This window comes from Hippocampus zosterae, chromosome 15 (genome assembly GCF_025434085.1).
Source record: "Hippocampus zosterae strain Florida chromosome 15, ASM2543408v3, whole genome shotgun sequence".
Lineage (NCBI taxonomy): Eukaryota > Metazoa > Chordata > Actinopteri > Syngnathiformes > Syngnathidae > Hippocampus > Hippocampus zosterae.
In genome coordinates, this window is record NC_067465.1 from 9029584 (window position 1) to 9054901 (window position 25318).

The window sequence follows — 25318 nt, forward strand, 5'->3', positions numbered from 1 at the left end:
GCAATGAATTCTTCCATGGTGTTTTGCAGCTTTTTTTAAAAAATGCTGCAAAGTAAGCAATCAGATGCCACGATTTAATACGATCATTATTCCATAGTGTTGAAAGAATTGTGAGCTTTAGGGCTCTGCGTTATCTGATTAATGGCTGCGTGGATGAGCGGATACAAAAAATCCAAAATGTTCCTATTTTGACAATATGTGTGCACATAATAATTAAAAAAAAAAAAGATTTACAGACCAGCAGGATCCCGGTGTTCCTATTTTCCAATGCCTAATCAAACTGAGTTCCTGTTTTTCAATCAAAGTGACCCTGGATAAAAGTGCACGTGTGTTGGCGCGTCAAAACATATGCCAAGGTTAATGTGTTGCTTGTTTGGGTGTCAGCAAGTAGTTTAAGACATACTGTAGTAAATTGTAGAGGAGGGGGAGCTGTCAATTTGCTTTTGGCCCTCCTTGGAAACAGGTTCTTTTATCTCTATAAGGTGGAAGAAGACCCAACACCACGTCGTCTTTTCTTCAGTTTATCACAACGCAACACGAATCGATTCGGGCTCCTGTGAGTCTCAGATTTCATCAGGAAGCCCCGAGCAACTACAGTCGCACGTATATAAAAAAGGCATACTATGCTAACGAGGGTCAATGCGGTTCAATCTTGGCATTTTGACAAAGTACAGACCACACATCTACTCTGCACAAATGATGAGATTGGAGTTCCTTTCTTGACAACCCTGAGGGGGCTCAGCATAGATGGGAGACCAGAAGAAGACACTTGGGGGGCTGTTAATCACTCAAGGGAAAATAGGATCTAAACTTCACACTACATTCTTTGTTTTAAGTACTTCGGCAGATGTTCAGGACAGAGACTCGTATCAATGGTTCTCATAACAAGGTGAAATTCCTCAACAATGTTCTACTACTACTTAATAATAATTCCTTAACATAAATTAGTACAGTTACGATGTCGTAGTTACTATATTGTGGTTAAATAACAGTTAACATGTGATGTGTCGGCCCAGAGCCAGACCCACGCCTCCTCCCGGAGACTAGGGGCGCGCCGAGGCGTTCCGCCTCCTCCCGTGTGTCGGCCAAGGGATCAGGAGGGCCGACACTACAACGGTCCTTCGTTGACCCGCAGACCAGGGTACACAACCCAATGTTTCTTTGAGCTTGAGGCCGGAATCGATCAACAACCAAGTACAAACTTAGTCCAGAGGCCGAGGTGCAGGCTGGTCACAAACGAGTTTTATTCAATCAAAACCCGGAGAGGTACAGATGTGCACATCGGAAAACTCTGAAATCTCACGAGGTCAAACACAGGTTTTATAGCGTTATGAGGGGCCAACCCCTCTCATTTCATTGGCTAGTCTCTACGATCATTTATCAATTCTAATAGTATCATAATGCGTTATGTAATTCTGATTGGCTGTGGCTTTCTTCGTTAGCTAGATTTTAATGCTATCTACAAGCAACTTCATGTCATGTGATGTGTCGGCCCGAAGACAGACAGTTTATTCAATCAAAACCCTGAGAGCTCTGATGTGCACATCTGTACCTCTCCGGGTTTTGATTGAATAAAACTCATCTGTGACCAGCCTGCCACTCGGACTCTGGACTAAGTTTGTACTTTAGAGGTGTTCACACGGCAAGATTTGCTCCGGTGCTACACCGGCACCGCGCCAGTAGAGCGTTCACATGTGCAAATTTGCTCCGGCGTAGCCCCGGAAAACAGCTTACACCAGATCAAATTTGATCCACCTCAGGGAGGTGGTTTAAAAATTAGCTCCAGAGCAAATGCTCGAGAACAGTTGATTACGTACGGCGAGAATGCGTCGCCTTCGTGCTCTGTCGGACTTCCGTCATGTGTTTGTTTAATAACGACGCAAGACAAGGCTGGTAACAGTAGCAAGGACCTCTTGGGTTATACCATCTCAACGAGAACCGGGGGGTGGGAGACTGGACTGTCTCGGAGCTGTTTGTGTAGTTTGTTCCTTTGTTGTGTGTTCACAACCCCCCGTTGCATGTAATGATAGACAATCGTCATTACATGCATCCACTTCGCTAATCTAATGATGAACATGGCAGAGCAGCTAAGAGGCATCATCTGTATGCATTTTGCTCCTGATTTGCTCACCGTTTGCCTTGTTCATTGTTTTGCCTGACAACCACATGCTTGTCGTCCGCGCGTTACGTTGCGATATATTAAGTTATATATTTTTTCCATAAAACAGACACCACAATGTCTTTATCTTACAACCAACTGCAGGAAGCGCAAGGATGAACTGATACTGAAGAAGAAACCTCAAAACTGCTCATCGCGAAAGCACATAGCCAAATGTTAGTTTTATAAGCCCTTCATTTTTTTCCTTTAGCACAATTGTGATCTTAGCTAGTGGTATATTAAGATATTTTGTGATGTTTTCTTTAACCAATGTATATCTTCTCAGAGGTAAACTCTTGAACCTGCTTTGGAATGATTGCAAGTGAGATAAACCTTTTGGAATACTTTTAAATGATTACAAGTGAGATAAACTCTTGAACCTGCTTTGGAATAATTGCAAGTAAATGATTACAAGTCCGTGCCACTTAACACGCTAAATTGTCCCTAGGTGTGAGTGCGAGTGCGAATGGTTGTTCGTTTCTGTGTGCCCTGCGATTGGCTGGCAACCGATTCAGGGTGTCCCCCGCCTACTGCCCCAAGACAGCTGGGATAGGCTCCAGCACCCCCAGCGACCCTAGTGAGGATCAAGCGGCTCGGAAGATGAATGAATGAATGATTGCAAGTGAGATAAACCCTTTGGAATGCTTTTAAATGATTACAAGTGAGATAAACTCTTGAACCTGCTTTGGAATAATTGCAAGTAAATGATTACAAGTCCGTGCCACTTGGTTACACAACAAACAGTGTGGCGTAGGGAGGGGAGGGATGAGAATGGCCACTCACCCCTCCCGATGCACACACTTTAGAGCCCTCTTCCTCAACTGGCGGACCGCGATCCACGACCGGACCGCCGACCTCCTCTGTCCGGGCCTCCTCTGTCCGGACCCTCGGCAAATTGTATAAAATAATAAATTATAAAGTGATTTTTACGTTATACATTTTCTATTTTTGGACTATAATTTGCGCATTACCGCGATCGCTTGTTAAAATTATCCGTTGTATTATTTGCGTGCACGAACAGATGTATTGCAGAAGACGCAGCAGCGCGACTCTGTGTGTATAATGTTTGACGAACTGGAGACGGGGGCATGTCGGCGATAACGATGCGCTGATTGGCTCCTCTGAACTTAAGGTGTGCCCATACATCAGCGTTACGCATTCAAAATGGATGATTGTGTCAGGAAACAGACGCATGCGCGACGCCACTGTGTGCTCACAGCTACAGCACAGGAGAGCCACACACAGACAATTAGACAAGACAAATCGCGGGACGTTTCGATTGTGTGCAGTTTTGCTCCCGTCGACCCGTGGATCTTTGCAGCTGTTTAACAGCAGAACACCGCAAAATGTTAAATGAACATCCCAATGGCGTCCTCAAATAATATTTGCATGCCTCAGACATTGCATTCACCTTTAGTGGAAGAACAGCACTGCACATTCCTGTGCTCCCTTGTGTCAGTATTTAAAATGGTTCTTAACTCCTCTTCTGATATATTTTTCAATGATTTCAGAGGGGATGTGAAAAGGGGAATTGTACAAATGAAAATAATATTTTTGTTTTCATTTTTAGTATTTATTTTGGTAAAATGAATATTTTGTTTTGCTTTTGTTAAATTAAGGGAAAATAAGACAACTCCTGTTTAACAAAGTTAAAGTAAAAAATGTCTTATTTCCCTAAAAGGGCTATTTCTATTATTAAGCAGGCACAACTTAACAAAATAAAAGAGTTCCTCTGCCTCAACACAATACCTCTCATTATTTGCTGTGTACTGGCAAAGTGAATAATTGTTATTTTCATGCACCCCATTATTGGTTGGTTGTGAGGAGTGTTGATTTGTATAAGCTTGGCTTGACCATACTAAATGGGCGTATAGCCCTGCTCCCCATGACCACCGTGCATGGGACCGGACCTTGGTCTTATTAAAAAAAAAAGTGGACCGACAGCATTTCTAGTTGAGGACCACTGTTTTGGAGGGTAAAAGGAGGGGAGCGATGCTACTTCAGCAGAGTCCGCTGTGGGTTACCGTACGAACGCCCAGCTCGTATTGAAGCTCACTCTGCTGAGGGTGTTGGCTCTCCACCCTACTGGCACACGGTAAGAGTTCTTTAGCTTCATACAACTTGTTTGAACTGTGTTATCATTTCTGTGTGGGACCAATAAAGTGCCTATTGTTGGTAGCCAGAAGTGTCTTGTCGTTATTTCTGAGTGCCTATCTCCGACGATCCTTTATAAAACTTGATATTCAAATTGAGTATCAGAAGTGTTTCAAAACAGCTAGGGACCTCTCAAAGGAGATCAAAACAGAGTGCAAGGGGACAGACTGTTTCAAAACGTGGTTGAACTGGAAACTGTTTGCTCCGTTCTCCTCGTGAGGAAAAAAACAAGTCTCTTCTATCTTTTGTGCCTATTTTCTGATAGGCGTTGGGTGAGATCAAGCTGACAGCAATTTGTGCCTAATATTGAACATCCACATTTGACTTTGTAATAATAACTTCTGGAAATAAAAGGGCCATCTCTGCAAAACAATTCAATATGAGGGCAACTGGCAAGGCAGTGATTGTTATTCAATGTTCCTGGAATAGAGCAACTGGCCCCTCTCGGGCTATTGTAGTGTCTGTTTTATATTAATACTGTGTTAAACCACGTTAATAACTCATAGCTGAGAAAAAAAAACGGGCATATGGTCGTCAAACAGAGAAATTGATATGTCAAACATGTGGAACCCAGGAGCTAATTGTATATTAACGAAGCGTGTTAGCTACAAACTTTTTGATCTCTTCTAATAGGTTTAATTCGGACAAAACACCGACGCAGCAAAGAGTACTGAAGTACGTGTGCATGGGGGTATCTGTTCTATGATAAACGGTGTAGGTTTAAAGGAAAAGAATACAAACCTTGCACATTCCAATGTAGCGAGCAGGAAATGAGTATGGTGGCCATAGCTACATTAGGGGGTCACCCTTAGATGGTCGTTGTTAAGATAAGCAGAACATAGCAAAGCAAGGTGGCGGCCCTTAGATAGGATAAGATATCCGTTATTTGTCCCACACTGGGGAAATTTACAGCCTCCAGCTGCATAAGACAAACGGAACTTGACAAAGCAAGTTAAACTCCCCGAAACGGTCATTGTTAAGATTAGTAACAAAAAAAAACGGCCGTTGTCTGCTCAGGAAAGATCATTACTAGGTAGCCACGAAAACAGATATGGTGAAAGCCACAAGCAATCATACGAAGGCCCAGTAGGGGCCCCTATTATATTTTTATAAACAGAACAACTGTGATACTATTATATTATAATCCACAAACTAAGTTGTGGAGTAATTATAGATACCATTAAAATCTAGCTAACAAAGAAAGTCACAGCCAATCAGAATTACACAACGCAGTATGACACCAGTAAGTTAACAAACGATCTTAGAAACTAACCAATGAAATGAGAGGGGTTGCCCCTCATATTGCTATAAAAACTGTGTATTCCCGGGAGTTTTCCGATGTGCACATCTGTACCTCTCCGGTTTGATTGAATAAACTCGTTTGTGACCAACCTGCACCTCGGCCTCTGGACATAGTTTGTTTTTGGACTTCAAAGGATCTTGGCTTTAAGCTCTTAGAAACTTCTGGTGTGTCCCCTGATCTGCGGCCCGACTAAGAAACCGTTCGTTTTCGCTTCTTTTGTGTCGGCCCACCGGATCCTTCAGCTGACGCCCGGGAAGACACGGAACGCCTCGGCGCGCCCCTGGTCCCCGGGAGAAGGCGTGGGGTCTGGCTCCGGGCCGACACATCATTATCTTAGATGATGACGACACTAGTGACAATGCTCCCACTGATATAACAGCAGATCCTTCTTTGTAACTTGATTTGATGATAGGCAAACGGCAGGGCGCTGATTGTCACAAACAATTACGATCCAGTGGATAAACAGGCCATAAGGCCTCATCATGTGGTCAGTTCTGACAAAAGGGAGGTTTCAGTGAACCTAATGAGGAGAGACTTGCAGGGGTGTAGTGGGCGTGGTACGCAGGGGTATGCCGTCCACCCACTTCTTCCGACGCCACATTCAATTTTTATTTTGGTTTCAGCTGTGGGATATGGTTTTTAATTTTATCATTCCGTCTTTAATTTAAATTAACAAGTCGGGCTTTTCTGCAACTCCAATTTCTCATTGCTCCCAGAGGGTCTAGGGGGTGCCAGCTGACCCTCGTATTATTTATGAGGGGCCACATTCTTTCTTGAGATGCATACATGCACATCTATATTAGTGTCGTTAGGTAGCATTCCCGTGCTTCTTGTTAGACAGCTGTGGCACATTAATTCTCCTGGGTTTCAGTTACCTCAGGACCTCCACAGTTGGTCATGCATTCTTTTGCTCCTTCAGCATGCCGTCCCCCATCATCCTGTCACATTTTCTCGCTACCAGCAAGGTAGGCCCCAAAATGGGCCCAACTCTGGCCCCACGCCCCGCCCCCACGTCACCCACACGGGGAGTGCCTAGCCTTGAAACACGGTGGGCAGGTACAGGTTGGCCACTCCCTGTCCCGCCCCCGAAGCCAGATTCCCCTCCCCGAGCGGGCACCGCAGGCGGGCACGCGCCCCAGAGCACCGAGAAGCACACTATCCTATCCATTCCATTCGTTTCTTCTACAAGCACGCTCACTCACTCGCACTCAAGAGCACACACACACTTACTCACGATCGCGCACACGCGCACACACGCACGCTCACCTACACACACCCGTGGGTACACTCACACACACACACACACACACACGCACACAGGGATCCCACACGTCTCTGCACGCGCAGACACTCACAAACAAAGAAGACAGAGCAGGATTCGAGTCCATTCCACGTTTTGCTGTTTGCCAACTGCGGCTATGCAGTTTGGTGTTTAACAGTGCAGATATGCACTGACAAATACGCACGTCTTACTTAACTTTCGTTTCGTTTCTAATAGCGCTTTATATTTTCCCCTTTATTTTCTGCAGAATTTAACTTAAGTGTGCACACAAAATACTTTTTTCCCAAGGTATATCAATCCTTGTATTCCAGAGGCCTCCTTGCCACGTTTTCCCTTTTTCACACAGAGGGATTTTCTCTACACACACAATGCCGTCCAGCACCTATTTCCCAAACGCGGTCTGTACAGGCTCAAATTTATCAAACTTTGACAGATGTGTATGCTATTATGACACATCCCCATAGAGGAATCGAACCGCAAGCAGATCGTATCAGCTTAATCAATATTCAAAAACCGCCAGTCCTTTCGTTTTACCTGGGGGCTTCTTACACCAGCATTTAAATTGACAAGCCTTATAACTCACATACACCTTGTGGTATATGGTGTTTGCTGCTTCGCTGGTCTTCAAAAAACACTCGGTGAACGGTGGCTGTTTCCCGACGAATGAGCACTTCAGGGACCACGGCTGATTGGGAAAAGATTTTATTCTACCAATGTCAGAGTGGAATCGATTCTGGCTCCTGTGAGTCTCAGATTTCATCAGGAAGCCCCGAAGAAGCACATACATGAGATTATATAGAGACAATATGATAATGGGAGGCGGGGAGGTACGCCTCTCATGCAAATCTCCGAAACAAAGAAAGTAACATGTCATCTGACCCGGTGTGGCCGGAGGAGGCCAACAGCGGGGAGGTGAGACCAGACCACCACTACCCCACCACTACCCCCCTATTTGGTGCGATGGCAGGAACACATGTCCCGTGGAGGGGGGCCCAGAAGTGGTGGGGCCGAGGGCACCAAAGGTTATGGGAAAGAAGAAGCAGGAAATACCTCTCCCTGCGGGCACCCGGCAGCCTTCAAAGATTCACACTAGGTGGTGGAGACAGGAAAACCCTCGGGGGCTGAGAGAGGGAATTCCAAATTACATTTCAACCTCTAATTCGATCAGTGCCCAAACGACGTGGCTTCGCGCGCATCATTCTCTTCGGCCCACAGGTCCGTGACCTGGCCGGGGATATTTCCTTCATCCACTCTCACACTTCACGGTACGGATGCCAAAGTTGCGCTCGTTCCTATTAGCCAAACGCGGTCGACGCAACCTCCCTTTTGCGCTGGACTTTGGCAGAGACTAGGCTCCCACCGGACATCTCGGCTATAGCCCCTGGCCCGTGTGGATTCACCCGTATCTTGTCGCAGCATAGTTCAATCGTACCCGTGTTTCCGCCACAATCACACAGCTAAAATTTCGATCCTCCGCGGGACCACTGAAACGACTAATTTCCACGTCCACGTTTTATGGGACTTCCTACCATTTTCTTCTCGTGACAGCCGACCAGCGTTGTTCTCGACAACCTGTCCTGTTTCACATTCGCCCTCCCTGGAGCGTTTATTTCTTCTCGTTTATCATTCTCACCAGACATGTCATGCATACAATTCCCAAAACGTTTTGTTACTGTTCCCTTTTTATTTATTTTTCCTGTTTTTATTTTACTTTTCTTTCGCTGTCTCTATTTGGGGCCACTCCCCCTTCAAAAGTCGCATTATGACGGCTTTTGACTAGGAGAGACAACTTTCCCTGGAGCCCGCCGTGGCCCCATCAGATCCGTTTAACTGTCCTCCGTGCGGGGGACAACGCTCCCTCCCCCCCTTTCCAAGAGCGAGCATGCTGCGGCGACTTTGAGTGCAAGCAACTCACCTCAAAACAGGTCGTCGGCTGGCCGCTGGATGCTCGCGGAGAGAGCGGACGGGACGGTCCCCTGGAGAACACGAACCCTGTTCGTGACGCCAAAAATGTGGTATATGGTTTTTGCTGCTTCGCTGGTCTTCAAAAAACACTCGGTGATCGGTGGCTGTTTCCCGACGAATGAGCATGAAGTGTAATTTGGAATTCCCTCTCTATTCCTGTAGGTGGCCTTAGAATGTCCACCTGGCGTCAGTAACACGATTCTGTTCTATATTTGCTGGTCAGGGAGAATTCAGTTTCAGCAATGTGTGCAATCCTATAATAAGTTAAGTGGCTGTTGTCGTCCATCACCAACAGCGCTGGTCAAGATCTCCTTTTAAGGACTGAAGTAAACTAGTAGATTGAAAACCGCAGCTGGTGCACAAAGCCATGACATCAGCTCCTTGCCAGGTATAAAAGATACGGGCCTGACAGGGTTTGGGGGGCTTTTTTACATCCATGCCTTGGGCCACTCAACTTTTTGGAAAGACTTCACTCTGACATTGGTAGAATAAAATCTTTTCCCAATCAGCCGTGGTCCCTGAAGTGCTCATTCGTCGGGAAACAGCCACCGATCACCGAGTGTTTTTTGAAGACCAGCGAAGCAGCAAAAACCATATACCACAAGCACTTCAGGACGGCAACAGCCACTTTACCTTATTATAGGATTGCACACATTGCTGAAACTGAATTCTCCCTGACCAGCAAATATAGAACAGAATCGTGTCACTGACGCCAGGTGGACATTCTAAGGCCACCTACAGGAATAGAGAGGGAATTCCAAATTACACTTCACTATGATTGATGTTCTGTATACAGAACTAAAATAGATTTAAAAAATACAATTACTGAATGTTTTGATCAAGTATAATATTATAGAGTGCCACTTTGTTTTGTCATTAAAAATGTCATTACAATTTTGTTTTTGTAGATTCTTTTTAGAAGGAGGGGGCAGGGTTCCCCCCCCCCCCAACCCCATTTCTCTGGAGATGACGAGTTCTATATTATAGAACATCCCAGAATCGCGTACACCCACTTTAAAAAAAATCCCCACTACACCACTGGAGACCTGCTCATCAAACAAGAGCCACCACTGGGATGAACAGCGGGGAGTCTCCGCGGGATGGGACATAATGCAACAAGAACTCCCCAAAGCCACATAGCATCTACTGAGTCCGCTCAAATCTAGAACTTAAAGAAGGCGGCGGGGTCTACATGACTTTCTCCACGGTAGAAACCACGCATCGACACCCTTGCCTCTTACACGCCTTTGAACGACTCTCTCCATCTCACGCTGTTTTATGAGCTCGACGACAAGCAAGACCGCGCTCGATTTTGGAGCTCAATTGTTGTGAACCAACTTCCCAGGACGAATGGGCAGGATATTCACTAACTCGTACGTGGACACACCGGGGCGCACGAACTTACTTGAGAAAGGCTCCTCGTCTACTTTTTTTTCTCTTTATGTCCTTCAAAGAGGGAAAAGTTGAGGCAGGAAAAGTCCACAAACGCGGACGCTTGGACTGTTTCCTCCGGTGCGTGAGCGAAAAAAAATCCCCATTTGCTGCCTTCCTAAACTTACCACAGCCATTTTTCATCCGAGTCCGCAGCTGGATACGATTGGCCACAAGAGTTGTGAAGACGTCATGGGGCGTGGCCACGACTCCCCCCCCCCCCCCAAAAAAGATGTCTTTCTCGGGCAATTCACATGACAACCGCACAGCACACGTCTTGCAAATGATTAAATTCGGCTTCTGTGGCGAATATTCAGCTGTGGAAGAAAATGAGATCCCTATCGGGCAATTCACATGACAACCGCACAGCACACGTCTTGCAAATGATTAAATTAGGCCTCTTTGGCAAATATTCAGCGGTGGAAAAAAATGAGACCCCTATGTCTGGCGCCACTTAAAGTTCATCAAGTGACACAAAATAAACCGTGGAATGCCAAACATTTACAATTTGAAACTGAAAAAAAAAGGCTGTTCTCAAATGTTCGCCGCGGCTGTAGATGCGGTATTGTCTTTTAGCACTCTCTACTGGTCAAAGGTTGACATAACAGTTTATAAAAGATTATTTCCACAGCGTGTCAACGAGCTGAAAAGATGAATGCAATTAACACTGCAATTAACACAGCATTAACGGTGGTCTGTATTCGTTATTTTCGGCCGAAATTGGAGATTTGATAACATTATATGACTGTAAGTGATGCCTGCCTACAAGTAACCATAAAAGATGGGGGCGGGGGAACACTTGGAGTTTGAAGGAATACAATTGGGAACATGATTTCAGTCTGATTTCTTACGTTTTATTTTACATTTGTTGTTGCCGTGAAAGTATTATCAAACATTTGAGTCTGCTATGCGAGTGATGAGAGGTGAGAAGCAGGACAACCGAAACCTGCTCATCTCCATTTGGTCTCAACTTATCTGCAGTCGGCGATCAGATATGAGGAAACCGCCAGAGGCGACCCTTCTGCATTTCTGATGATATGCTGAGTTGATGTGCTTAAAGCGTTTATCAGGCATACGTATTTTGGTGTAGGTGTATTAGAATGAGCAACGATCATGTATTTTGGCGTGATATTTTAAGGTGTGGCCGGTTTGCCGATGACCCCACCCCACCTTAGAGGCCTCACCTTCATGTAACCTAGCACTAGCAAAACCACAGGTTTTGGTGCTCCCAAAGTCATGCCAGTGGTGTCCCTTTTTGGGCCATTCGTCCAAACTGACGACATTAACATCTCTGTACTTGCAAATTCGGGCCATTACCTGATGTACTTAGCCACTAACAAAGACGCAGCTGTCCTGCACCATCTCAAATGCGGTTTGAGATGGTCCAGGACAGCTGCGTCTTTGTCATTGGCTAAGTACCCACTCGTTGATGAATACCTATGAATGCAGTGGACAGGAATTAGGGTGTGACACATATTTGGTTTCTGTGGGGGGTGGGGGGCACAAGGTGGAGACTCGAGTGTCCCTCTTAGGAGTCTGAATTATAAAAATAGCTCCCTGTCTTTTTAGGTAATAGCAAGTTGATGATTACCTGTCCCTGCCACCGAACAGCCGCAACCGCTTCTTTTTTGAAAATCTTGTCACCGTCACACCATTGAGAAATGATCACATACAAGGCGACCTTGAAATCAGCCTAGAAATCACGAAAGATCCAATGTCTCTAGGGAGTCTAAATGTAAAACAACAGCCAGTCGTGTCTTCCTCACGTGCCCCCCCCCCTGTGGCGCATCAGTAAGGCTTAGGGAGGGGCTGCTGAGTATAGCTGAGTGAATTGATGAAAGATTAAGCTATGTGCATTACCATCTTGACGACATACAGTATACAGAATGATACATTTCGACATTTTCTTTCCAACCCTTAATTTACGAATGACATGGTCAAATGTGATTTCTGCGCTAATGTGCTGCGGGGCAGTTTTCCCTCCCACAAATTTCTGTCTTTCTAGCCTGTGGGTGACAGTTGAGGTGGACATGCTGCACCGCCTTTCACCCGACGTCAACTGTGGTCCAAGATTATTTTTCACGTCGGAAAACACTTCATGTCAACTATCAGCAGAACTGAGAAAATGTGAAAGACGATACAGTGGGCGGAGCTCAGACGGCGGGAGAGGCGTGCATGTGGAAGCTAATGTCGGACTTGTGCTTGAGTTTGGCGTGCAGCAGCATGTGCGCCACCACGCCGGCACGCACGTCCATGCGCACAATCTCCTGCTTCAGCTTGCTGGCGCTCTGCTTGATCTTCACCACCGCCGCTGGACACACGCGCGTGACCGCGTCAGATGATGACCAAAAAAAAAAAAAAAGGGGGCAAGGGAGCAAACGTTGAAGGAAACTTTTCTCACCTCCATCTGACATGCTGCTGCCTCGCTCCTCCATCTCTTGTTTCACCTTCTCCAACTCTTCACTCAGCTGAAAAGTGACAACCACAACAACATTTAGTACCAGCCAATTCTGGACCAAGTCTGAAAAGATGTTTAAATACGTCTTTGGGAGTTAATGAGTTAATAAGCCACCTTGGTCGTGTGGTGTCTGTTTTATATTAATATTGTGTAAAACCACGTTAGTTAATCATAGTAGATCGAGAAAAACGGGCATATGGTTATCAAACAGAGAAATTAATACGTCAAACGTATATGGACCCAAGAAGCTAATTGTATAATAACGAAGCATGTTAGCTACCAACTTTTGATTTCCTGTGGTATATGGTTTTTGCTGCTTCGCTGGTCTTCAAAAACACTCGGTGATCGGTGGCTGTTTCCCGACGAATGAGCACTTCAGGGACCCCGGCTGATTGGGAAAAGATTTTATTCTACCAATGTCAGAGTGGAATCGATTCTGGCTCCTGTGAGTCTCAGATTTCATCAGGAAGCCCCGAAGAAGCACATTCATGAGATTATATAGAGACAATATGATAATGAGAGGCGGGGAGGTACGCCTCTCATGCAAATCTCCGAAACAAAGAAAGTAACATGTCATCTGACCCGGTGTGGCCGGAGGAGGCCAACAGCGGGGAGGTGAGACCAGATCACCACTACCCCCCCCCATTTGGTGCGATGGCAGGAACACAGACACTTGAGATAACAGCTTCTCGTTTTACGGTAAACATGTCCTGTGGAGGGGGGCCCCAAAGGTGGTGGGGGTCGAGGGCACCAAAGGTGATGTAAAACAGGAAGCAGGAAATACCTCTCCCTGAGGGCACCCGGCAGCCTTCAAAGATTCACCCGAGGTGGTGGAGGCAGGAAAACCCTCGGGGGGCTGCTAATCAACCAAGTGAAATAGGATCCAGACTTCACACTACATTCTTTGTTTTAAGTACAAGCAGATGTTCAGGACAGAGACTAGTGTCAATGGTTCTCATAGCAAGATGAAATTCATCAACAATGTTCTACTACTACTTCTAGCGGAATAATTCCTTAACAGTGATGGACGGCAACAGCCACAATACCTTATTATAGGATTGCACACATTGCTGAAACTGAATTCTCCCTGACCCGCAAATATAGAATAGAATCGTGTCACTGACGCCAGGTGGACATTCTAAGGCCATCTACAGGAATAGAGAGGGAATTCCAAATTACACTTCACTCCTCTAATAGGTTTCATTCGGACAAATACACTCAATGCTTTTCTATATCATTTCATCAACAGCTTGACCTGCGCAGCAAAGAGAGTACTGAAGTGCGTGTGTATTGTGGTAACTGTTAAGTGGTGTATGTTTGAGGTAAAGAATATAAACCTTGTACATTCCAACGTAGCGAGCGGGAGATGAGTATGGTTGCCATAGGTACAAAAGGTAACTGCTCTACAATGGAATGTGGTTATTATAGCAAAGCAAGGTAATTGCCCTGAAATGGTCATTATTAAGATTAGCAAAAAAATGCCCGTTGTCTGCTAAGCAAAAATCATCGCTAGTTAGCCACGCATACGGATATGGTTAAATCCACAAGCAATCACACAAAGGCCCAGTAGGGACCCCTATTATATTTTTTATAAACAGAACAACTGTGATACCATTATAATCCATTAACCAGGTTGTGAAGTAATTATAGATACCATTAAAAGTTTCTAGCTAACGAAGAAAGCCACAGCCAATCAGAATTACACAACGCAGTATGACACCATTAAGTTGACAAACGATCGTAAAAACTAACCAATGAAATGAGAGGGGTTGCCCCTCATATCGCTATAAAAACTGTGTGTATTCCCGGGAGTTTTCCGATGTGCACATCTGTACCTCTCCGGGTTTGATTGAATAAACTTGTTTGTGACCAACCTGCACCTCGGCCTCTGGACTTAGTTTGTATTTGGACTTTGAACGATCTCGGCTTCAAGCTCTTAGAAACTTTTGGTGTGTCCCCTGATCTGCGGCTCGACTAAGGATCGTCTCGGAACGCCTCGGGGCGCCCCTGGTATCCGGGAGAAGGCGTAGGGTCTGGCTCTGGGCCGACACATCAGTCGCCTTGACAGGACTGTGTCCTCTGGTTTCGGCAGAGCAGAGTGGAACCCTCCCGCCCCCCTCCCAGCCCACATGCCATTAATTGTTATTTAGTCATGTCGTCCTTGACTAGTCTGTGCATGTGTTCAGTCCACGTCGGTCACCCGAGGTGACATTTAACACAGTGTGCAGAAGCATGACGCGTTCACTGACCTCAGCCAGAAGTCGCGTCCTTTGGGCCACGCCCCCGCTGGCGCGTTGGTAGAGCTCCCTGACCTGGCAGACGACAAAAAAAGGAAGATGATAAAAAACGAGGTCGAGAAATTAGGAGGATGGGAGGCAAGGGCGGAGTCTGACCTCGCTGAGCTTGGCCTGAGCGGCGCGATGTTCGCTGATGATGCCTTCCAGTTGCTTGTTCATGTACTTCTCTCGACTGGACACTTTTTCCAATGTCCTGCTGATGTCCTCCTCTAGCTTGCCAATGTAGCCCTTAGAACACCAATGCAAGAAATCAAAAGTGCTGCCGCTGCTGTTCCTACTGGCTAAAATCACAAAGGTCAACGTGCATCCATTTTCCAGATTTCATTTCTTGAGTATGGTGAAGTGTGTCTTCTGCCCATATTTAGTTACGCTGTATAATTTTCCCATGCCCGCAGCGAAACTTTGTGTCCTTGAAGCAATCATCAGTTAATATTGTTTTGCTTACTGGAGACCTTGTGGAGACGCACAGACCATCGGAATGCGCCAGCTGATACAAGCTAACAAACGGTTTAGGAGAAACGAATGTTCCGATGCCGTACCATAAATTTCGGTACCGCCCTTCTGATGATCTAAATTTGTGGTGAATCCCTTGTACCTTCGCACTTGTGACCACTGCAGTCATTTGTCTGTAACTCATTGGTGCCCGGAATATTCTCGGAATAAAAGCTTTGAGGAAACTGTTCATCGTCTCCAGCCTGTATTTGGATTGCGAATATCCTCGTCATCCGAAATTGATGAATACGCCGAGGAAGAGAATAGGCCATCTCTCCCCCCAAAATAGTCAGATTTAACGGATCCTTGATTTATCCTCCGTCATAACAAGTACCGGTACACAAAAAAAGTTATAAAAATAAATAGAAAGAAAAAAGTTGTAATACATGAATAAAAATCTAACTAAGCTGTGGCAAAGGTCCAAAGAGTAACTATCTTGGATCGAAAAAAATATATCTATTTCCCGAATATGGGTGCGGGTGATGCAGAAAGCAACCCAAAACACGGACAAAGAGGCGTGGCCGGAATTGTGCCCATTGTTTTGGCATGGGACGGGACCAGATGTGTGACATCATCAATTTGGCACAAAAATCTGATGAAATTCTGACAAGTGGAGAATATTCTAAGGTGTGTCCTGCCCTTGTGCAGGTCAGTCAAGGCACCTTCGCCTCATGGAGCGAGGACTTGATGGCCTCCTGGTGCTGATGCATCTGGTCCACGTGAACCCTCCAGTCCTGCACAAACGACGGCAAAAACAAAGGCTGGAATTACGAACGTGATTCATTTGTGCAAAAATTGTAGGTGGATGCTGAAGAGCAGACATTGCGCTGAATATCTGTGAGAACTCACTGCAAAAAAAAACAGAGATGGAAAAACGACAGAGGTACATTTGGTAAAACAGTCACAGAAAATGCGGAACACGTACTACGCGCAGTAATTTGGGGATAAACTGCTCCAAAGATGTTCTGACTGAGTAAAACAATTTGAAGTTGGAACGGCTTGAAATCAGGGTTGAAAAATGGAAGGAAGTGAAGGCGTAAAGACTTTTGAGAATGTGCTCAATAGTTCCGTATGTCTTGAATGACGAGGTGCTGTACCTTGTTGTCGGTCCTGATGGTGACTTTGAGGAGCGGTAGGACCCTTTCTACTTCCAGGTTCCACTTGGCCACGTCCAGCGTGGAGCGCATGATCTCATCAGGTTTGGACGCCGCCACCGCCGCCGCTTCCTGAGGGAACAACGCAGGTAGCCCGGTTCAAAACTTCTCCGCCACCATGCCAAACGACTTCCTGTTGCTGATGGCTCACTCGAAGCGTGCTCTGCAGGGTGAGCGCCTCCAAGTCCACCAGGTTGTCTTCATCTTCATCGTCCTCCTCCTGAAGAGACACAAACCTTACGTATCAACACCAAAAGGAATCAGGAAGAAGGTTTGTCGAGGAAAAGGATGAAGAGGAGACGACCGTACAACGATGTGATCCGTCTCGTTGAGCATGAGTTCTGCATGGTCGTCCATCACTGATTCTTCTTCTGTGGTTTCGGTTGGGTAGTTTGGTCTGAAATGAAGGCAGTCAGAATGTTTCCTTTTGTCTCTGAACTTCCTACTTATTGCGGTGAGGGCCACCCCACCAATATAGTGTGGCTCTCCCATGACAGTGTCATATAATAATCATTTGATTTGATAAATTGATTTGTTGTCAATTAATTGATTCATTATTGCATCTTTAATTAGGTGCATTAGAATTTGAATTAAATGTTGCTTTAGCCTGCGATTGGCTGGCAACCGATTCAGGGTGTCCCCCGCCTACTGCCCGAAGACAGCTGGGATAGGCTCCAGCGCCCCCCGCGACCCTAGTGAGGATCAAGCGGCTCGCAAGATGAATGAAAGGATAAATGTTGCTTTAGCTTTAGTTTTAGGTCAAACAAAGTTCATATAAATGAGAGAAAGAGAAATCGGACTTTTTCAGGATTGTCCAAGATATATATATATTTTTTTGCTGGATTCAAATATCACATTAGCTTTGCTCAATCAGGTCAACCTTTTGAACTGTGGGCATCTGTTTTTTTCCCTCACTATTTTAAAACATTACGCTGGTGACCTCTATCTACGAAGTTGTGCTTTTAGTTGTGTGAAGCATATTAGTTTGCCTGCTCTGCGTCTGAAATGTGCTATAGAAACAAATATATCTTGCCTTGTCTTTATGCATAAATGTATGTCTGGATTGCACTGCCCCCAGATGGCCATGATCCACACAACAGGAGGAATAGCACAATGTCCAGGGAATAAATGTAAAACGCAAAGAAAAAGGTGATGGAGTACCTTTTAAAGGAGAATCCTCGCCTCTTGAGTACGTGTTCTGCTAGCGCGTTCAATACGAAGCATACGTGCTCGCCTGAACCAGACTTCAGCTTGGATGGCGGGAAGTCCACCTTCACACCCTTAAACAGACATGTTGAGGAAGGCGTCATATCTTTGCGTTCACTCACAAAAAGATAATAATATAAAAGCAGAAAATGTTTACGAGGGCCCTGAGCTCAGCCAGGATGTTGGCGCTGGTTGCGGTGGGCTCGTCGTCCTCCTGAGGTCTGGTGAAGCTTCTGCCCATGCTGTTGATGAGCCAGGCGGCCATGATGGTGAATACGTAAAACTGCTCGCCCGGATTGGCTGCCAGGTAAGGGCTGGACACAAAGTAATGTCTGCAACACCACATAGCACATATACAGGGTTAGGGGGAACTTTTTTTGCTCTATAGTGACCACTTCCAGCCAATTGAAGCCATGAAGGCTACTTATTTTATAAACTCCTTGCTAGTTACTAAATTAAATTAATTTAATTCATCATGAAAGACTTCGACTTCAAAATATTGTTTTCTACTGTGCCGTATTATACTCCAATGGTGCAAAGAAATGTCAAAATTTAGATTTGAAAAAGTGGAAACACCTTATGCTCACGAAGGAGAACGTTATTCTTGTAAAATGACGTCGTATTACTTGTAATATTACAAAGTCGGGAATAGAATATGCGCTTCTTTTGGGATGAATATTTACGTCTGCGATGCTCCTGTAATCCAATGTTGCTCATTACAGTGATTTATTTTTATTTTTTATGGGGTGGGGGTGCTTGAACCACAGTTTTATTTCTTTTGCATTTCGACACACAAAAAAAGAATAAATAAATAATTAATAATAGAAAACAGAATGTTGTTGTGGTGTGACATGCCTGGATAGGGGCTTCATGTTGTGTTTTTCCAGCAGCTCCTGGTCACAGTTTAATATTTTCAGCTTCTCCAAGAGCGCCTCCATGAGAACGAAGCCATGATGAAGAGCTCCCGGTCCGCGTTCCTCATCCTCCCAGCCGCGGCGACCGTTCTCCGCCATCTCGGCCCCCTATCCAGCGCTTTTCTGGATTTATCTTGTTTTTTTTCCAGTCACCTATTGAGGCGACGAGTGATGTGAGCATACGGCTAGGCTAACCTGTTTTGTTTACTGGCCGCTGTCAGGCAACCGAGAGCAAACCATCAAGCCGGTTGGCTAATGTTACTCGAGTTTTATATTTATCCTCACGACATGAGCACGTAAGCGGTCGAAAGTGATCGCATTACAATACTAAACTCGACGTGGCCCGGTGGAACCATTAAATCAACAAAAAAAGAGAGAAGAAAGAAAATCAGAGGCGAACAGCATCATCCGGTTTTACTTCAGCAGCGTCTCCTTCGCGTAAATTAATACGGTTGGCCAATAACATTTAACCGCAGTGCCGCCACCTACTGGTATGGAGTATGGATGAAGTCGGTTTTATGCTTGCCAACCAGGGGTACGTGAGTATATTGCAGGGGGTACGTGGACTTCTAAAATGTAATACAGCATATTTTACATTACAAGCTACTTGCATTTGAAAGTAATAATTCTCTTTACAATATAAGCACCTATGTAGTCACTCTAAGTTGAAGTTTCTTCAAAAAACCATGAGGCTCTTAAACTGGACTGGTCACAAAGCCATACTTTTGGAATGCATAAGGAAAAACTCACTGACTGAGATAGATGTTTAAGTGTAGATTATAGGTTTGATTTATTTCCTAGTGTTTGTAGTACTTGACGGACACACATTTTGAGAAGAAAGTTTATTGTCAAAACGAGAGCATAAAAAGAAAAAAAAGCAAGAAAATGTACAACAGTCATTCGAGACGATTTAGAGAAACATTGCACCATGACATCAAAAACATGTACAGCAAAGAAGGCACTCGTATGTGTGTGTGAGTGTGTGTGTGTGTGTCTTTGGATGGACCTGCCGCCCGCTGACGTATTGGCGGAACCTTTCCAAATAGCTCGACTTTTAGAAAAGCTCATTTTGCGCTTGCTCACGGTTGACAGTGTGCAACCACGGCGACATGCTCTTCAAGTCAAAAAAGGAATGTAGATTTCAACAAAAATTTGGTTGACATATTTTTGGACAGCCGGATTTCTCAAACTGGTGTCCACGAGACCCAACTAGGGAGCGCACGAGACCCAACTTTGGGGCCCAATGAATAATTTGCCATCAATACCATCTTTTGTTTAATGCAATCTTTCATTGAACTTTTGAAGTTGTTTCAGTGGGACCAAATATTTCAAGTGAGGCTATTTGCAGACATATCTGATTACAATTTGAGCCACCAATAAGTGACATCTGTGCTGTTGAAAGCATTCTGACTTTTAAAATTCATTTTTCTGTTTTTACACGTTTTTCACTTTATTTAAAAATTATTTTTTTTCACCAAGAAAATAGGCGATTTGCTTTGGTATTTAGTAGAGTACAGTGGATCTCTCAAGATTTTTGCTGTTGGGCGTTTGTGTATTTCCTTCCTCACAGATTTTTTAAAAAATTCCCGATAATCTGTTTATTTGCATGTTTTATTTTTGTTACCATGGCAATTGTGATGCCCATTTGGTTTTGGAGGGGTTCTTTGTTAAAAAAAAAACAGAACTAAAAGTTTTGAGAAATCTGCTTTAAAATGACAACATCTGCTAGCTAGCGCCTGCTAGAATTAGCATGTCATGGTGGAGCGGCAAGTGCTTTGATGATGTTGCCCTAGCAACTCCATTCAAATGGAATGTAACTCAGTTTAAAAAGGACCACATGTGAACCACAGTGGTTGTTTTTTTTTTTTTTTGTTTTTGTTTAGGCACTTGTGAGGCCTTCCCTTGCTCGGCCAAACAATCAGAACATTCAACAGCAAACCCGAAATGTTTAAGACAAGAACTGCTTATTTACATCTTTTTGTTTACATTCTTTTCAAAGTCGCTTACACTAAGAAAACCCGCTTGTAAAGCTAAGCATAAAGTTCCAAAAATACGGAAAATAATATTTTCTTGGAACAGATGTTGAAGTTGAAAAACTGAGTGCTGCCTCCTTCTGGTGCAGAGGCTAATTTTCAAAATCTCATCCTGTGCCGCTTTTTGGTTGACGGAGCTCAAAGTCGTGTTTGGACCAGCCTGCAAAGCTGAGCACCAGGAATCTTGTGGTGCTGGCAATGTGATCCAAAAGGATCGGATGAGTCCGGGACCAGTTTTCAGGGCTCACCAGGCGCCACAATGGCTGCTGAGCGATTGACAGTTGCTGTAGCGCTTCTTCACCATCATGCTGACGTACGCCTTCATCAGTTTGGCGATGGCCATCACCTGGACAAGAGGAACGGGCAAAGGCAGAAGTCAGTCACCAAGATGCCACACTGACACCTGTCTACTCATTACTTCTACCATGGAGCCTGGCACTACTGATGTGGAGTTTTGGCGCTGATAAGAAACAGACGCATTAATCGGCGGGCGTGGCGCGTAGCGAAAGGTGGATTTTTTTTCCCTCCTTACCATTTGCGTCTCAAAGACGAGTTCTCGTCCGTCCACGGCGATCTTGTAGGTGTTGGCGAGCGGTGCCCCAAAGGACAGGATGCGCTCGTAGGGGAAAACTTCCAGAGGCCACGGCTCGCCTCGCTTGTACACCGAGACGGCTTCGCGGCTCACGCCCAGCCAAAGCTCCGATGGGAACGTGCCGTCACCACACTGGAGGACAAAATAACATTGGAGCGCGGTCAACCCGCTTTACAACGCGCATTTTCAAACCAATCGGGTTTTTCCGTCTTTCGTTTTTTCAGAAAAGTCTGAAATTATGGTTGCACGCATTCAGTGCAGTACCACAACATGCCCAGTGGAAGAAGCACTGACATGTAGCAGTTAAGGGAAAGTTAGCAGAACACTAGTGCTCATTTTTGTTTGCCCATCTATGGCGTTTGGCATTATGCGTGAGCATCAAGATAGCAATCTTTGGTTATAATCTGGTATGGTTGAATTATTAAACATTAAGTTAACAATAATTTACCACATTTTTTTGGTTAGGAAGAACATTTTTGAGCAATCCAGAAGTATCTTTTAATACATATATATGTCTAATGGGTGCGGAAAGGATTCAGTGATTCTGGAAAAAAATAAAAAAACATTTGGTAGATTTTCACCTAGCGATAGCAGGGGTCAACCGTGTGTCGAGGTTATGGTAAGCAGCTAAAAGTGGACTCGTATTAGAAAAGAAAGATCCACTTGACTCCATTCAGAAGGTAACGATGGGTTCGGATTGGGAATGCTCACCTCCACGTTGAAGAGTGTGGATCCGTAGCCGGGCCAGTCGCGGACCAGCGCCATGTACTTGCGCATAGCCTGCTCCCGCGTGACGCCGCGTAGCTTGCTCCACTTGTCCAGAAGGCCGGTCCGGACGGCCTCCACCTCCTCTCTCATCCAGGCTTCCAGCCCGTTCTCGGCGTCCGAACGGCGCCGGCCGAGCGAGCCGCCGCGCAGGCTTCGCCTCAGCGTTCCCTCCAGGAAGCTGGAACGCTTTCGCTCCGATGTCCCCGAGAGTTCGCTGCCCGACGCGAAGCTCCGTGCCGAGTTTTGCACGCGGGCTCGAAGGCGAGCCATGGGGAACACCTGCGATGTGTCCGGCACTTGGGCCTGGGGGCTTTGGTCTCCCAGAAGGTACTGAAGCCGCAACGCTGAAAGGAACTGGAGAGTCTCCTCGGGAGCTGGATACTGACCACGGATCACTGCTTCGTGAGCCTAAAGACACAAATGCATCTGTCAGTGTTGCAGAAACACTTTTTGCATCAGTGTTTTGGTAAACCCATCACCAAACATCCTTTGTGGTCTCATTTTTAGCTTCGTAATTGTAAGAATTGTGCATGTGCACGTGTCCGTCTGTGCATGTGTACTCGACACTGCATTCATTATGCTCTCAAATGCTCCCAACTTCCCCTGCATTCTTTTACGCAACAAAATACCGGTACTTAGGAATTATGGTCACGGGTGATTTTTGGGTTAAAATTCTCTGTACACTGCACCACTGGTGTGATTTAGTCCTTACCTGTTCAAACATGAAGGCAAACTCCACACTGTCTTGGGGAACGTTGTCCACGTCCAGGAAGCAGTAAAGTTTGAAGTACAACTTCCAGCCAGTGGTGCCCTCATCTGGACTGGAGGACAATCTACAAGGCACGCACGCACACACACACACACACACGCACACGCATACCCAGAAAAAGTGCACATTTGTACGACGGCTCAACGACAACAAAGAACAATTAACGTGCCGTTCCAGCAGGTGGCGCTGACTTTTCAAACTTGGCAAGCACATCGGCGACCACTGTGCGATTCTCGATGGCTTTCTCCACAATGTCGTTGTGCTCGAAGAGTGCAAACATGTTCCTGCAGTCCTCCATGGCCAGACCGCGCAGCAGCTTTTCCACCACCTCACATGCACACAGACACACACACGTCAAATCCACACTGAAAAACGGAAAAATATTTGTTCCCCTTGAAATAAATAAATTCAATTAATTAGCATTATAAAAAAATTCCCTTGGAACTCTTGACTTTTTTTTTCTGGAAAAGGGGTGCTGCAAGACGTGAAGAGCAATGTATCGAGCAACGACTGTAAGGTGCGACTCACCTCGCCGGCAGTGGTATGCGAATTGATGATGATCTTGCAGCAGCCTCCGCCGTGACAATGCACAGTGGTGCTCATGTCCCGCCGCGCCACCACGGCCCGGATCTCCTCCAGCGACGGGACGTTCTCACGCCCGCGCGTCTTCTTCAGCGCATCCAGCGCAAAGGTGGCGTAGCGCTCAATCTCCGTGTTCGGGAATGCCTCGCGGGTCCTGCAGGGGGAGGGGGAGGTTTGCTGTTTAGTCATTTCGTGTCGGGGCCCCAGGACTGGGGAACACTGGTGAATGTGAACACTGACTAAAAAAATGACAGACGCATGTCAGACTAATGGAACACTCTAAGCTTGTCCCGAGGTGTGATTGTGATTGTAGATGGTTGTTTATGTGTGCCCGGCGATTGGCTGGCAACCAATTCAGGGTGTACACGGGCTACTGCCCAAACACAGCTGGGATAGTCTCCAGCACGCCTGTGACCCTCGTGTGGATAAGCGGATTAGAAAACAAATGGATGTTACAGAATGGGGAAAAAAAGCACAAAGAAAAGTGAAAAAAAAACACTTTGGAGGAAAAACTGGATAAGAATGGGGGCGGAGTGGTGGATTGTTGCAGTACCTTTTGAGGTGCAAGCGGACGTAGGCGAGGACGCTCCTGCCGGGCAGGAAGGCGCAGGCGGCACATGCCAGCGCCTTCCAGCGGGTAAGGTTGGCGGGGGCATGGGGCCCGGGCGGGAACACCGTCTGCTTGACCAGCTGGCAGTAGAGCTCGTCGCGAAGGGCACGCGGCTCCCGGCACGCTTGCAGGAGCGCCCCGATGCCCGGCGCCGGGTCAGCTATGTTTTCCAGTTGCCGCAGGCGCGCGAATGCCGCCAGCGCCTCCTCCTGCAGGCTGCCGCACGTCCTCGGGCCTGAAGGAGAGAAAGCACAAGGTGCGCGCATGTAGGTGATGATGCCGGTGTTCCGGGTAGCCCTTCGATCGCCACAGACAGACGGACGGACGCACCAGCAGCGAGGTGGATGTCTCCGTAGGGCAGCGGCAGAAGTGGTGAGTGCAGCGGGTGTTGGCTGTATCGCAGGATGGGGTTCCTCTTGTAGATCTGTTCCACCACCTCCGTGTTCAGGCTGTTCTCCTGCACACACGCAATCGTGCGCACACTTCAGCTACCGTATCGGCCCGAATATAAGACGGCCCTGATTATAAGACGACCCCCTCTTTTTCAAGACTCCAGTTTGAAAAAAGACTTTTTGAACACCAAATTAATTTTTAGACGGAAAATAATTACAGTACATCTGAAACAAATGATTCTAACAATATATTTGAGAGAAAAAGCATGTTATTCTGCCTCATTCAAATCTTAATATCTGAACATTTAAATATGTAAATAAAGTGCAATCACATTCGTAAATGAATGGCTTCTGCTTTTTGAAATGTAAATGACGTAACTTCTCCTCAGTTAATCAGGCCGATCTTCGACCCATTTTTCTCCACATTGTCGCTATGTTTCTCCATTTTCTGTTATCTCTCCTATTATTTTCTTCACTTTTCTTTCTGCTATTTTTTATTTTTCTTCTTCGTGCTACCGCTATTTTTATTTTTATTCTTTGTGACGGGTTCGCTTTGGCCTGGGGTGTAAAGTTCAGCATTCGCTTCAATGGTATCTGGCGCCATCTAGCGTCGTGAATGGGTATAATGCCGAGACCCCGAATATCAGACGACCGCCACTTTTTCAGTCTTATTTCAATGCAAAAAAAGACCGTCTCATATTCGGGCCAATACGGTATTTTCTTGTGCTTATCCAGGGTGCAGTGGCAATGGCAGCAGC

General features: G+C 45.8%; 2 protein-coding genes across 5 annotated transcripts in view; both read right to left on the reverse strand.

Annotated features, from left to right (window-relative positions):
* Positions 1 to 19279, reverse strand: part of ift57 (intraflagellar transport 57 homolog (Chlamydomonas)) — a 34466-nt gene extending 15187 nt beyond the window's left edge. Inside the window, exons 1-11 of one of the 4 annotated variants that reach the window (XM_052087514.1) lie at positions 18756 to 19272; positions 18058 to 18232; positions 17856 to 17974; positions 17004 to 17091; positions 16846 to 16914; positions 16638 to 16766; positions 16203 to 16274; positions 15145 to 15276; positions 15001 to 15063; positions 12695 to 12761; positions 11121 to 12604 (exon numbers count right to left, since the gene is read on the reverse strand). In XM_052087514.1, coding sequence (XP_051943474.1) covers positions 12447 to 12604; positions 12695 to 12761; positions 15001 to 15063; positions 15145 to 15276; positions 16203 to 16274; positions 16638 to 16766; positions 16846 to 16914; positions 17004 to 17091; positions 17856 to 17974; positions 18058 to 18232; positions 18756 to 18913 — 1230 coding nt within the window. In that variant the 5' untranslated portion in view covers positions 18914 to 19272 and the 3' untranslated portion in view covers positions 11121 to 12446. Of the gene's footprint in view, positions 1 to 10267; positions 10497 to 11120; positions 12605 to 12694; positions 12762 to 15000; positions 15064 to 15144; positions 15277 to 16202; positions 16275 to 16637; positions 16767 to 16845; positions 16915 to 17003; positions 17092 to 17855; positions 17975 to 18057; positions 18233 to 18755 lie in introns of those variants that run through there. The other 3 variants (XM_052087511.1, XM_052087515.1, XM_052087512.1) reach the window with 3 other exon arrangements.
* A 362-nt stretch (positions 19280 to 19641) lies between these two features.
* The window catches only part of myo10 (myosin X), a 46218-nt gene continuing 40541 nt past the window's right edge, over positions 19642 to 25318 (reverse strand). Inside the window, exons 34-41 of the mRNA XM_052087509.1 lie at positions 24499 to 24625; positions 24112 to 24403; positions 23505 to 23712; positions 23168 to 23304; positions 22920 to 23040; positions 22151 to 22615; positions 21380 to 21571; positions 19642 to 21193 (exon numbers count right to left, since the gene is read on the reverse strand). Coding sequence (XP_051943469.1) covers positions 21092 to 21193; positions 21380 to 21571; positions 22151 to 22615; positions 22920 to 23040; positions 23168 to 23304; positions 23505 to 23712; positions 24112 to 24403; positions 24499 to 24625 — 1644 coding nt within the window. The 3' untranslated portion in view covers positions 19642 to 21091. The remainder of the gene's footprint in view (positions 21194 to 21379; positions 21572 to 22150; positions 22616 to 22919; positions 23041 to 23167; positions 23305 to 23504; positions 23713 to 24111; positions 24404 to 24498; positions 24626 to 25318) is intronic.